At 36.1% G+C, this 12,729-nt stretch overlaps 1 protein-coding gene across 2 annotated transcripts in view; it reads right to left on the bottom strand.

Annotated features, from left to right (window-relative positions):
- csw (protein tyrosine phosphatase non-receptor type corkscrew) overlaps positions 1-12,729 on the bottom strand; it is a 49,269-nt gene that overhangs the window by 10,401 nt on the left and 26,139 nt on the right. For both annotated transcript variants that reach the window (XM_081985616.1, XM_081985617.1), the window contains 5 exons: positions 7,654-7,819; positions 2,816-2,992; positions 2,608-2,758; positions 2,291-2,555; positions 2,073-2,226 (listed from right to left, as the gene is read on the bottom strand). In XM_081985616.1, the coding sequence (XP_081841742.1) occupies positions 2,073-2,226; positions 2,291-2,555; positions 2,608-2,758; positions 2,816-2,992; positions 7,654-7,819 (913 nt within the window). The remainder of the gene's footprint in view (positions 1-2,072; positions 2,227-2,290; positions 2,556-2,607; positions 2,759-2,815; positions 2,993-7,653; positions 7,820-12,729) is intronic.

Below are 12,729 nucleotides of genomic sequence, written 5' to 3'. Positions count from 1 at the left end.
CCCTGATACCTCGACTACCAAAAGGCTTTTGACTCTGTCGAAACCTGGGCAATTGTAGAATCCCTAGACAATGCAAGGATCGACTCTACACCATTTACACATGTAGTTTAGAAAGCGTCAGTTGAATTTTAGAAACCATAAGATGGATTTAAAAAATATCACTTGTATTTCAGAAAAGGTACTTATAATAATTTTAGAATAATAACTTTGATTTTCGAAATTGCAATTTGTATTTCAGATTAGTCACTTGTAGTATAGAAAAGAGCAGTTGGATTTTAGACATGGTCATTTGTAATTTGGAAAATTAAAGTTGAGCAAAAAAAGTTAATAAAAAAAAAGTAAATAGTTTAACGAATATTTTTAATAACATTGTGGTTTAAGCAGTTCAATGAAAAATCGATTTATCTCGAAAACCGTTTATTTTATCGAAATAAAAGAGTAAAATTTTTCGATAAAAATGTCAAGAGTATCCATTAAAGGCTGAAAATAATGACAGCTGTCAAAGTTTAAGCAAATTGTATCTTAGGTCCAGTTAGTTCCGGCCTTTCAAAGACGAGATACCTGGTTTTCATGCAAATAGAAGGTCTTTTTCGATAAAACATTAAACTCAATAATCATTACAATATACAAAGTGTTTCAAAAGTTACGGCCAAAAACGTTAATTGGAAGGCAGTTCTTTGGGGCTACATAGATATTTCCCTTAGGAGTGACTTAAAAAAAAAATATATGAACAAATCGTATTATTTTGACCTCCCCTGTATGCCCCCGAGAGATTGTCATATAGTTATGGGACACCTGTATATTTTATATAAATTAATACTCCCGATGGGCGGGTTTTTTTGCTTAAAGTGATATTAAAAAAAACAATGAACTAATAACCACATAGAAACACAAAAAAATCTGAAATTGAAATAACGCGTTCTAAATACAAGTGACCTTTTCTGAAATACAAGTGACGAATCTCAAATACAACTTACGTCTTCTAAAACCAAATTTACGATAATGAAATACAAGTTATAGAGTCTGAAATCCAACTTATATTTTTAAAATCCAAGTGATATTTTCTAAACTACATGTGTAAATGGTAGATACTCAAACCTCATCAAACAAATCTATAATAACGCTTCCATTCATGTAAAAATAGATGATGAGTTAAAAACCGACAGTATTCCAATCAAAAGAGGAATAAAACTTTTTACCCTTGCCCTGGAGGATATCTTCAAAAAACTTGACTGAGAACGGGATTAATATCGATGGAGTGCGTCTAAACCATTTACGATTTGCCGACGATATTGTGGTCGTTGCCAGCACAGATGAAGAGCAGAAAAACCTGCTTCGCGGGAGCTTAATCGAGCATCGCTGCAAATTGGACTTGAAACGAACTTGAACAAAACAAAGATCATGAGTACAGAAGACATCCAGGTGACCGTTAACGACCAACCCCTAAAGGTTGTCTCGGAATATGTTTGGCAAAGAAAATCAATCTTCTGAAATCACAAGAAGAATAGGCCTCTCCTGGGCAGACTAGGATTTATCCTTAAATCTAGTGAATTTCCTATAAATTTGAAAAGGAAAGTGTTTGATGCCTGCGTGAGGCCGGTTCTCACATATGGACTAGAGACAATTTGCCAATAAACTGCAAACCACTCAACGAGCAATGGAGAGGGCTAGGATAGGAATCACTCTAAGGGATAGAATCCGCAACGAAGAAATTCGTAGAAGAACTAAAGTGACAGATGTTCTAAGACTTGTGGCACAACTGAAATGAAGATGGGCTGGTCATGTGGCAAGGCAGAACGACCACAGGTGGGCACATAGGATACTATAGTTTGGCACCCAAAAAAGACCAAACGAAGCATTGGTAGGCCACAGAGACGATTTCCAGAATGTTGCAGGAACCCGGACTGCTAGAAATAGAAAGGCGTGGAGGGATTTGGAAGAGGCTTACATCCAGGAGTGGATAAATACGGGCTGAGAAGAAGAAATATACCCTGATTATTATAAATTTAGTTGCACGTCAATGGGCGGCGTTGTCAATGTTATAAAAAACGAACCCAAATACAAGTACTCACCGTGAAATGATAATGAAAAACTTTTCTTTCAACGCCAGTTCCTTCCATGCTAACCAGAAACTCTCTTAACGTGTAATGCAAAGTCGAAGATTCTACAAGATTCTTAACTGTAATCTTTCCGTACTCCTTCGTTCCGTTTTGGTCCGGCCAATACCTGTACAAAACAAACTTAATATAACGATAATGTTACTAATACAAAAGAGCGGCAACTGCCTTACCGAGCACACTTGTTTTTCAATCGTTCGGTCTCTTTGGTGGTCATGACAATCACTCGACAATTCTCCTGCCACACCATTTGCCAAAAGTCGACAATGGTCGACGGTAAACATCCTTGGGTGGCAATGTATACTTTGCCGCTCGGGTCATTTCCAGTTTCGTTTCCAACAGAATCGTCCACTTTCCAACGAATGTAGTTTGCGTTTATATAGTCCGCGCCCGGAACGGTCGGATCCACATTTTTCAATTTCACCCTAGTGTCGTCAACTAATACAACTTTGCAGAATTACGAAAAAATTGAATTAACTGAATAACATACAAGGTAAAATATTTTTGTATCGATTCTTGTTGCGGTTTTCCGGTTTGCTGCCCTCGATTCGCGAATACAAATGTTTAAACTCTTGCTGCTGCAGAGACTCAAATTCCTCCCAGAAACCCGCTTTACTGAATCCGCTGGGACTGTTTTCAGACTACAAATCACATTTTTGTTAAAGCGCAAGTATATCATACAATTAGATTGATTTTACCTGCAATTGTTTGACTCTGGAATGTATACCCGAAGCATTAATTCGGGTCGCATTAAATGGTTGTTTCAAATGTACCACAGTTCCGGATGTTTCGACCATTGGATTTTTTTTATAGTGTTCTATTAGGTCTGCTAGCGAGTTGAATTTCTCTCCTCCACCTACGTCGTATTTGTTGTCCTAGAAATAAGAAACCAGTAACGATATACTCTCTGTTCAGTAACTTTTGTATTTTTGCTTCTTTTTCTTCTTTTGGTGCTTAATTTAGTTTTTTGTGCTTCTTTGCTGCTATTTTTTGTACGGTTTTAAGTTGAATAGGCTAATTTACAATTACAATAGCTATATTGAGATATTGAAGGCTTCTGAGAGACAAAACCATACCATATTATCTCTTTCAAAATGGGTAAGTGTCAATTTACAAATTTAAACTAACCAAATAATTTTCAAATGCTCCGAAGTAGTCTAAAAAGTGTAAAAACATTCCAAAACACTATAGAAGCTTCAATATGCCTTGCAAAAGCTTACAAAAGTCTAGAAGCTTCCAAAAGCTTTTAGAACAGTCGAAAAGCTTCCAAATCCCATCTATAGAAGCTCTCAAAAGATTTCTAATACAGTCTAAAAGCTTTCGTATGCTTTTTGAGCAGTTTAACAGCTTCCTAAAGTTTCTAGACTGGTCTACAAGGTTTTATATGCCTTAAGAACAGTCTAGTAGAACCTTCAGTGCTCTTTAAACTGTAAACACTTTCTAAATGCTCCTAAAGTAGTCTAAAAAGGCAATTTTAACTGATTATGGCATGGAGAACACAAATCTAGTGCCCGTTTTGCTGTAACTGCCGCCATTTAGTAACTGACTTTGAAATTAGGACATTTTTAATACTTTTCAAGACATGACACCCTTAAAAATGAAATTTTGACAAATGACACTTTTCAAAATTAAAAAATTTTCCAAAATATTTATAGGGTAACCCTCTCTCTAAAAATGTCAAAAATCTAGTTAAAGGTTGACCGGTGAGTTGTATGATAAAATGTTATATTTAATGAAGCATACGTGATAAAAATTTCACACTGATAACTCAAACCGTTTTCGAGATATTTAAAAAAATGTCCGAAGAAAAGTAATCAAGTCTGTCGCCCTCTAGCGGCCAAACGGGGCAAGTTAGCGGTGCCCGCTCAACGTCACGTGATAGCTCTAATCATTAGCCACTTACGATCATTTAATGTGTCTATACGGTACGTTTAAAATAATCAAGTTATTCGCGATTTTTTGGAAAAATGCACCAAAATTTTGTCAAAATGAAAGTTTTTCCTGGCCTACTGACCGCCGCCTGAATTAAAGTGGTTTTTAGTAAATATTTCGAAAACGGTTAGATTTACATAAAAACTACAAGAGTGCAAAATTGTTCCCAATGGATTACTAAACCAAACTGCGTAACGTTTGAACTTCAATACAGTTACCTGTATACAGGGTGTGCACAAAATTGTTGTTGTGCGATAAAATCAATTATTATCGCACTAGTGACTGTAAAATCCCTCATTACGTAACTCAAAGGAAGTTATGTAATGGATTATTACCGTGCTAGTAGTAGAGAAAATAGTTAATATCTATTTGCCCTTTTAAACGTAAAATAGGCTTCTGGACACTACTGTCGTGTGATTGAGTTAAAAGATCTTAAACTTAGTATGTTGTATAATGTAGGCATTTAATTATTTTTATTACTATATTATCTCATCCCCTTTTTTGAATGTAATACTCTTTAGCTGTACCTGTGTAACAATCATTTGACTTTAAATTTTACTCATTCTGTTTAATGCAGGATGCTCGTTTTACGAGCCTCACCATGGAAATCTCGGTTAATTGAAGAGATGGTTGTCAAAAAGGGGATTCCGTGACGTCATTTAACAGTGTCACATGCTCATCGGTTTAAAAAATGTCAATGATGTCACGTGAACAACAAGACAAGGAAAAACAAGAAAGGATTCGACAACAAGACAAAGAAGAAGACAGAGAGCGGCAAAAAATGTATGCGGTATGTAACTCATAAGGCATTTACGAATATTCTACCGGTAGATACCTGTTTAACCTAGAGCGTTCGAAAATTGTTTTTGGTAACAACTATTGCCGTTCTGAAATTTTACCTAAATACCGAATATATGTACCCGGTTTATGATTTATGGATCGAGAAGTTCCGTCGGTAAATTAAGAAAAAAGTGACTTTTGACAGGTTTTCCGTTAAAATTTAGAATCATAGCCTCAAACATTAGTTTATGTTTGACCGTTTGTCGGTTTGTTCCTCAGTTTAGCTAGCTTATGAGATTGACCTGTTAATTTAAAATGGATATTGGAATATGTTCTGTTTGCGAGATGGAGGGAGAGTATGCCGATATTATAAAACATTTCAAAAATGAAGATCTGGATCAGATGTCAAAGACATATCAGGAATAGGAATACCAATCGCGTTCTAAAATTCATTCAACCATAATGAACCAGATCCTTAAAAGTTACACCGATTGTGGTAAACGGTAGAATTAGCAGGTATAATTTTCGTAAATGCCTATAGTCTCAATAAAATTCAGAATGATGTCGAGATAAAGCTACGCGACTTGTTTGACAGCAGAGGAGTCAGCTCTGCAGTGATCACCGGAAACGGGCTCAACAAGATCAAGCCCACATACAAACACAGTCAAACTTCATGGGCAACGTACCAATTCCAATTTGAGGCCGCTGCAAATGCGAATGGATGGAGTAACGAGGAAATGGCTGTAGCACTACGAGGACCTGCATTGGAGCTGTTACAGACTCTGCCTATCGCCCAACAAAGCAACTATGAAGCATTAGTAGCTGCATTAGAACGTCGTTATGGGGATCAGCATAGAAAAGGAGTGTATCAAACACAATTAAAGGCAAGACAGCAGTAAACTGGTGAAAATTTACAAGAGTTTAAAGCCGAAATTCGTCGCCTTGTGTATCTGGCTTACCCAGCCGTCCCGGATGAAATCCAGGAAGAATTTGTGGCACAGTATTTTGTAGACGGGATTCGAGATCCGGAGGCAAAGAAAATGCTGAAGATGTTCAAAGGGAGCAACAGCAGCGAATTACTGGTTCGAGCGCTGGAAGTTGAAGCTGCGTGCAATGACTTAAAGCCAGAGACTATTCAAGAGGAGAGAGTACCGCCAGCCAATCATGTTGCTACATTAATAGAAGAAATTAAATCAATGTTCGGCCAATTAGTGCAACAAATGGCAGCATTAGGAAATGGTCAGTCCACACAGTTAGAACGATCACGCCCGATCACTAGAGTGAAGTGTTATCAATGTGGACGCAAAGGACACTATAGCAGGAATTGCAGACAGCGGTCTTGTTCTCCAAACCCGCAGTGCCGACGAAATCAGGACATCAGAACAAATCAACTCCTCTGCTAAAAGAAACATTACGTGTTATAATTGTGGACATTACCGCTGGAATTGCAGACAGCAGTCTCGTTTACCGACCCCGCAGAACTAAACAGGAGCAGGAAATGAAGAACCCGGAAGGACATTTACCGCGATATGTAGAGGATCGTCAAGCTTTTGATAGTGACTTAAGGTACCGGAAAGGACAAATTCATAATGGTTGGAGGATTGGTCAAATCGCGAAGGTGACAGATAAAGAACGTTTCTAAGGAAGACATAATAAAAGGGCAGCGCTCAGACTCTGATTTGAAAGTAATCAGAAGATGGTTGGAGAAGGATTTGAAACCGGATTGGCAACAGATTTCCAGATATGGACCAACAGTAATGGGTTACTGGTTGCAGTGGAATTCGCTTCGACTGCGAGATGACTTAATTACTCGCAAATGGGAAAGTCCAGACGGAAAACGCTTTGTTTACCAAACATAAGTGCCCAATTCTTGCAAAGAGAATGTGCTGCAAGAACTACATGACAGTCGCGGAGGAGGACACTTTGGAGCAAACCAGACATTGGCTAGAATAAGAGATCGATTTTACTGGATTAACTTCAGAAAGGACGTTGAGGAATGGTGTAAACGGTGTGACCAGTGTTCGTTACAGAAGGGATCAAGCACAATTCAGGAACTTGAGAGAGAGAAGATGAAACCAAACAACGACCGTATGAAGATGACACTGGACCACAGACCAACTGGTGGCAATTATAAGGAAAGTGATACTGTGTGGATGTTTCAACCCAAGAGGGGCGAAGGATTAAGTCAAAGATGGCAACGACACTGGGAGGGAGCTTACAATGTGGTAAAAAGGTTAAACGACGTCGCGTACAGAGTCCAACGCAGCCCCAAAGGCAAGATGAAAATTGTCCATCTGGATACTATGCTCGAAGTTTAAATAGTAGAATAATTGTGGAATTGTAGTAGTGTTTTTAGTAGCTGAATTAATTATTGTACGGAGTGTTTTGAAGTGTAAATAAATTTATTAATTGTTGAGTTAAATTGACTTTGTGTAAACCCACGGGAAAATCGTAACAATAAGAAGCATGCTTTCTGCTTCCAGGCAGCATGTCGCACGTGGCATGCTACTTTGGTGTGAAAGCCCACTTAATTAATTAATTGAAAAACACTTAATTGTGTGTAACAGCTATTTAAGCTTACATTTGACAACATCGCAGTAAGGTAAATTGTGGTCCCTCCACCAAATTGTAAATTTTTGGATTTTTATCGGAGTTTTTTTGAAGAAAATTGTGATTTTACCGCAAATTTTTCTCTGGACTATAGAAGCCGTAATTTATTTATATGCAAAAAAATTTGGTGAACAAACTCATAGATGCTTAATGTTTACAAGACCCCAAATACCAATTAATAATTAGTTTGCATGCATAAACAATGAATACTTACAGGCGTACACCTAATCATTACGTGAGTAACTTTATCGTCCATCCGAACTGATAGCACAAAATCGCCTGGTTTCGATTGACTTTCCCTCACTAAGAAACTACCATTCTTGCCTCGATCCAATATCAGTTTCTCCGCATCTCTGCCCGATAAATGTCCATGAAACCATCTGCAAAAATCATAGGCAATGCACATATGTCGAACACATTAAATTTATGGTATTTGGACTACTAACTACTACAATGAGTCATATATTACACATCTGTAAACCTCATTACTTAGTTATTTACTTCAATCATTACAAATACGATTTATTTACCTGAAACATTCAGAAAACTAAATAAGAGGTTTTTTTTATAAATGATGGACTGCAAGTGCCTTTACGCATAATGTTTAAATGAACAAAAGGATTGAAATCATCAACATTCGAGTATATTCAGTTCATTTGTGAGTTCCATGATTTGATTCAATCATCATCACTCTATTATATCAAGATTTTTTTTTCTACGATTGTTTAATGATATGCTTATTACGCACTGGTTTAGAATAGATCCTGACACCCATTAGTAATAAGTGATTACACACGGTTAATACTACACAACAAACAGAACAAATTGGCAGGTAAGACTATTATGGAGTTGACAGCTGCATGTTATTTTACTTCTGACCTTAATAGTTAAAAACACACTGTTGAGAGTGTTGATAAGCAATGTAAGATTCCAGTTACATGATGTAATAAATAGTATATTACATAACAAGTGTTTTACGAAAGCATTTTACGCACGAATAGAACGGTTACCACGGTAATTCCATAAATTGTTTTACAACACGAAATATGTATTATACTTTACCTACGACCTACTTGTTTGCTGGAACACCACAAATATTTGAAATAGCGTAAATATGGCAACGTCGGATAACTTGAAAAATGACAGCTCCGTTTCACTTGCACAAGTAATTTATTTGAAAAATTAATACTTTTTAATTTTTCTTGCAATAGCACTAAAGTAGGCGGGGCAAGTGTTTAAGGCCGCAAATTTAACGTCACAATGACGTAATTGAACTAAATAATATATTGACCAACTGTCAAATTACGTCATCGTGACGTCAAATTTGCCATGCACGCTTTTGATGGAGGTTCAAAGTGATACCATTGTGTGATACTGCTCCGATACAGTGTTGCCAAGTCTAAATATTTAATGGCGGTAGAAGAATGAAAAAACGGTAGATAACGGTAGATCAAAAAATGTATTCATTTTACATTATTATACAGGGTCATGTCTTTTAATAGATGTTAAAAATTTTAAAAATTGATTCTTGCTATAAAACCGTACTTCAAAAATGCAGATTTTTCATTTTTTCATTAATAATTGTTTTTTAAGTTTTGACATTAGTGACAGATATCACGTGGTTTTAAAGGATAATTTAGCTAGGCAGTCACGTGACCATTGTCAAGAATCATAAATCTCAAAAACACTCTTTATATCGAATACTGCAAGAAAACGTTTCTAAACCCTGATTTTTGCAACTTTAGAGCATGGTTTGACCGTTTTGACGTTATTGACAGTTGTCACGTGATTGTAGAACACTATTTAGCTAGACAGTCACGTGATAATTGTCATAATTCTCAGAAACACGTTTTATATCAAATACTGCAAGAAATCGTTTCTAAACCCTGATTTTCGCAACTTTAGAGCATGATTTGACCGTTTTGACGTTAGTGATAGTTGTCACGTGATTGTAGAACACTTTTAAGCTAGACGGTCACGTGAAAATTGTCAAAATAACTGTCATAATTCTCAGAAACACGTTATATATCAAATACTGCAATAAAACGTTTCTAAACCCTGATTTTTGCAACTTTAGAGATGGTTGGACCGTTTTGACATTATTGACAGTTGTCACGTGATTGTAGAACACTATTTAGCTAGACCGTCACGTGATAATTGTCATAATTCTCAGAAACACGTTTTATATCAAATACTGCAAGAAAACGTTTCTAAACCCTGATTTTTGCAACTTTAGAGCATGATTTGACCGTTTTGACGTTAGTGACAGTTGTCACGTGATTGTAGAACACTATTTAGCTAGGCGGTAACGTGATAATTGTCATAATTCTCAGAAACACGTTTTATATCAAATACTGCAAGAAATCGTTTCTAAATCCTGATTTTTGCAACTTTAGAGCATGGTTTGACAGTTTTCACGTTATTGACAGTTGTCAAGTGACTTTAGAAGACTATTCAGCTAGACTGTGAAGTGACAATTGTCAAAATAATTCTCAAAATTCTGAGATTTAACAATTTGTGTAGTCTTTGATTCAAAACTTCTCTGATTTAGGATTCAGAGCACACCTTATTTACGTTGATGCGAATGTTTTGAAATAGTTTCCAAGTAGTATTACAAAAGAGTACTTTTAATGGGAAATACCTTCTGAGTGCGGTTTAAACCGTGATTATTTTACATAAATAACTACCGGAATCAAGTCCTTGATACTAATTTATATTTCACAACAGATTGAAAAAAAAACAACAGTATTTATTTTTTCAAGTTACCGCAATTTAGCTATTTTGTGTAAAAAATGTAATTTTCATTACTAATCAACTGTTGTGCTTTGGATCGTCCTTTAGCCGGTAAATTGAAAAAGTAATGCAAACTTTTAATAAATTCGAAAAGTAGTAGTCCATATGCACACAGTGGAGTAGTGGGGAGTAGTGGGGGTAAAAGGGGGGACTTTTAGAATGACAGTCAGCAGACTAGTGATCTAGTTAAGCCTCTGAAGATGGGTGTCTGAATACACCCGAAACATGTTAGGCAATTGACAACCTTTTAATAAATATTTGTGGAGATCGACTCTGAGTTTTGATTTCACTTACTTTTAATAAATTGCTATTTTAATGTTCAAAATAATAGTTGCTAAAAACAGATATGAAGAATATAATAAAATGTTTCTTACAGACTACCAAAACAATATACCACTGTGTATATTTATATACAGTGAGAACATATTATAAAAATAACTATTTTTAGTAATGTATTAGAATATAGATACTGAGATAATAACGCTACTATTTGTTTCAAAAAATAGAATTACCAGCATACAGGGTGGTCCACCACGAACCGCCGCCATTTATTTTGGATAACCGTAATGACCATAATTCGGAAAGTTTGGTAGTACACCGATAGGGGGGCAATTCATCTAAAGTATTTTCAAAATGGTGGTATATTTCCGGTTATACCGGATGTTGCATCTTATATTCGATTCAACGAGAAATTCTAGACATATTTCCTGTGTAATGTCACACATGTGTCTGTATTTGTTTTTGAGATATTTACTATTTTATGTAAAATTTGACATTTCCAGTGCTTAAAACAAACGTAATTTTCGAATATCAGAAATTGTTTTTTTTTTTGGTTTTTGTGTGTTGTCGTGTTAAACAACACAACGAGGTGGTCAAAAATTGGTCTCAAAAAGTCAATTTTAAAAACAGTCGTACTTTTAAAAAATTTTCTTGTTCCCCGTATAAAATGAGGACAAGTGGGTATTATAATTCTGTACTACTTGAAAAATGTATACTTTTTGAAATAATGTTATCCCACACATGTCTAAGATGCCGTTTGGCGAGTATTATTGGTAAAGTAGGCTGCATCAGGGTTACCAGAGTGGTTTTTCCCAAAAATAGGGGATTTTTCTCTTTGGAATATGTTTCTACGGGACTTTTCATAAGGGAAAAACTTTGGAAAATTTAGGTCTAACACTTACTACACAACAATTTTCCTGAAATTTAGGGAAAAACTAGGGGTCATTATATACTATTTCCCGAATCTTAGTTCTAGCGCGTTTTCAAGGGAATAGTATTCTCCTGGTTTACACTCCGGGATGTTCTGGAGTATTTCGAGAACTTTATCACGTAGGGCCAGAAGATTCCATGGGGGTCCGCCCATTAATTGAGGCGGTAGCCTCAAACTGCTTCCTATACAACTCCCATGGAATTTCTCCATCAAACTTTGGCACCTTACAATTTATTGTCGCAGTGAACACTCATGATTTCCTTCCGTAAAGTTGCAATCTCTTCTCCAAATTGACGAATCTCTTCTTCAGATTGTACGTTTTTGACTTCATGGCCCACCTTTTCCACTTTGTGATCCACCTCTTCCACTTTATTGTCTACCATCTCCAGTTATTGATTGATATAGGATTGTAACTCTGTCAGATTTTTTTCCAAAGCTTGCAGAATAGCTTGTTGTTCGTTTTGTCCGTGATCTTCCTCCTCTTGTTTTGCTTTCTGTCGGCGATCTTTCTCCTCTCGCAGAAGTTTTGGGCTACAGTAACCAAGTTAGGAGCTGTCAAAACTTGTACTGCTCTATTGCCGATCAAATATCTCGGTTATTTGTAATTTTTGAAAGTTACAAGAAGATCAGAATTACGGGCTATATTTTGACGTTTGAACGAATCTTCTAGTTGTCATAGTAACCAAGTGATCATATGTTAAATAAGATCATCTTATCTGTCATCTTTGAAGATGTGACAGTTTGAAGGAAACGGAGAGAGATAGAGAGACTGATAAAATGTATTAAAATCCAGAAATAACAAATTATAATCTATAAATGGCAAATTAAATGGCAACCCTGGTAGGCTTAGGCTGCGTCGCTGTGCATATCGGAGCAATGTTGCCAGGTCTACCGTTAAAACGGTATCTCTATCTACCGTTTTTGTAGTTCTTCTACCGTTCTCCTGTTTTTTGTATATAATCTACCGGTTTTAATTCCTTGTATTGCCATTATGTTGGTTGTGAAACTTTTTATATATTTTTTCAGTTTATTGAATTGGACATTTAATGATTCTAAAAATGCGCTTAAAACAGTCATTTTCTTACTCCAAATTATTCTCTAAAACCACGTGATGTCTGTCAGAGACACAGTTCTGACAATAGTGACAGACATCACGTTGTTTTAGAGAATAATTTGGTGTAAGAAAATGACTGTTTTAAACGCATCTAGGAAAAATTCCTCCCCCTTACTACTGGTTCAAGAAAACACTATCAGACGTTTAACGTGAAGGGTTTAATCGTTAAATAG

Source organism: Ips typographus, linkage group LG8 (genome assembly GCF_016097725.1).
Source record: "Ips typographus isolate SLU linkage group LG8, UJ_Ityp_2.0, whole genome shotgun sequence".
Taxonomy (NCBI): domain Eukaryota; kingdom Metazoa; phylum Arthropoda; class Insecta; order Coleoptera; family Curculionidae; genus Ips; species Ips typographus.
This window is presented reverse-complemented; position numbering and strand designations above follow the sequence as displayed.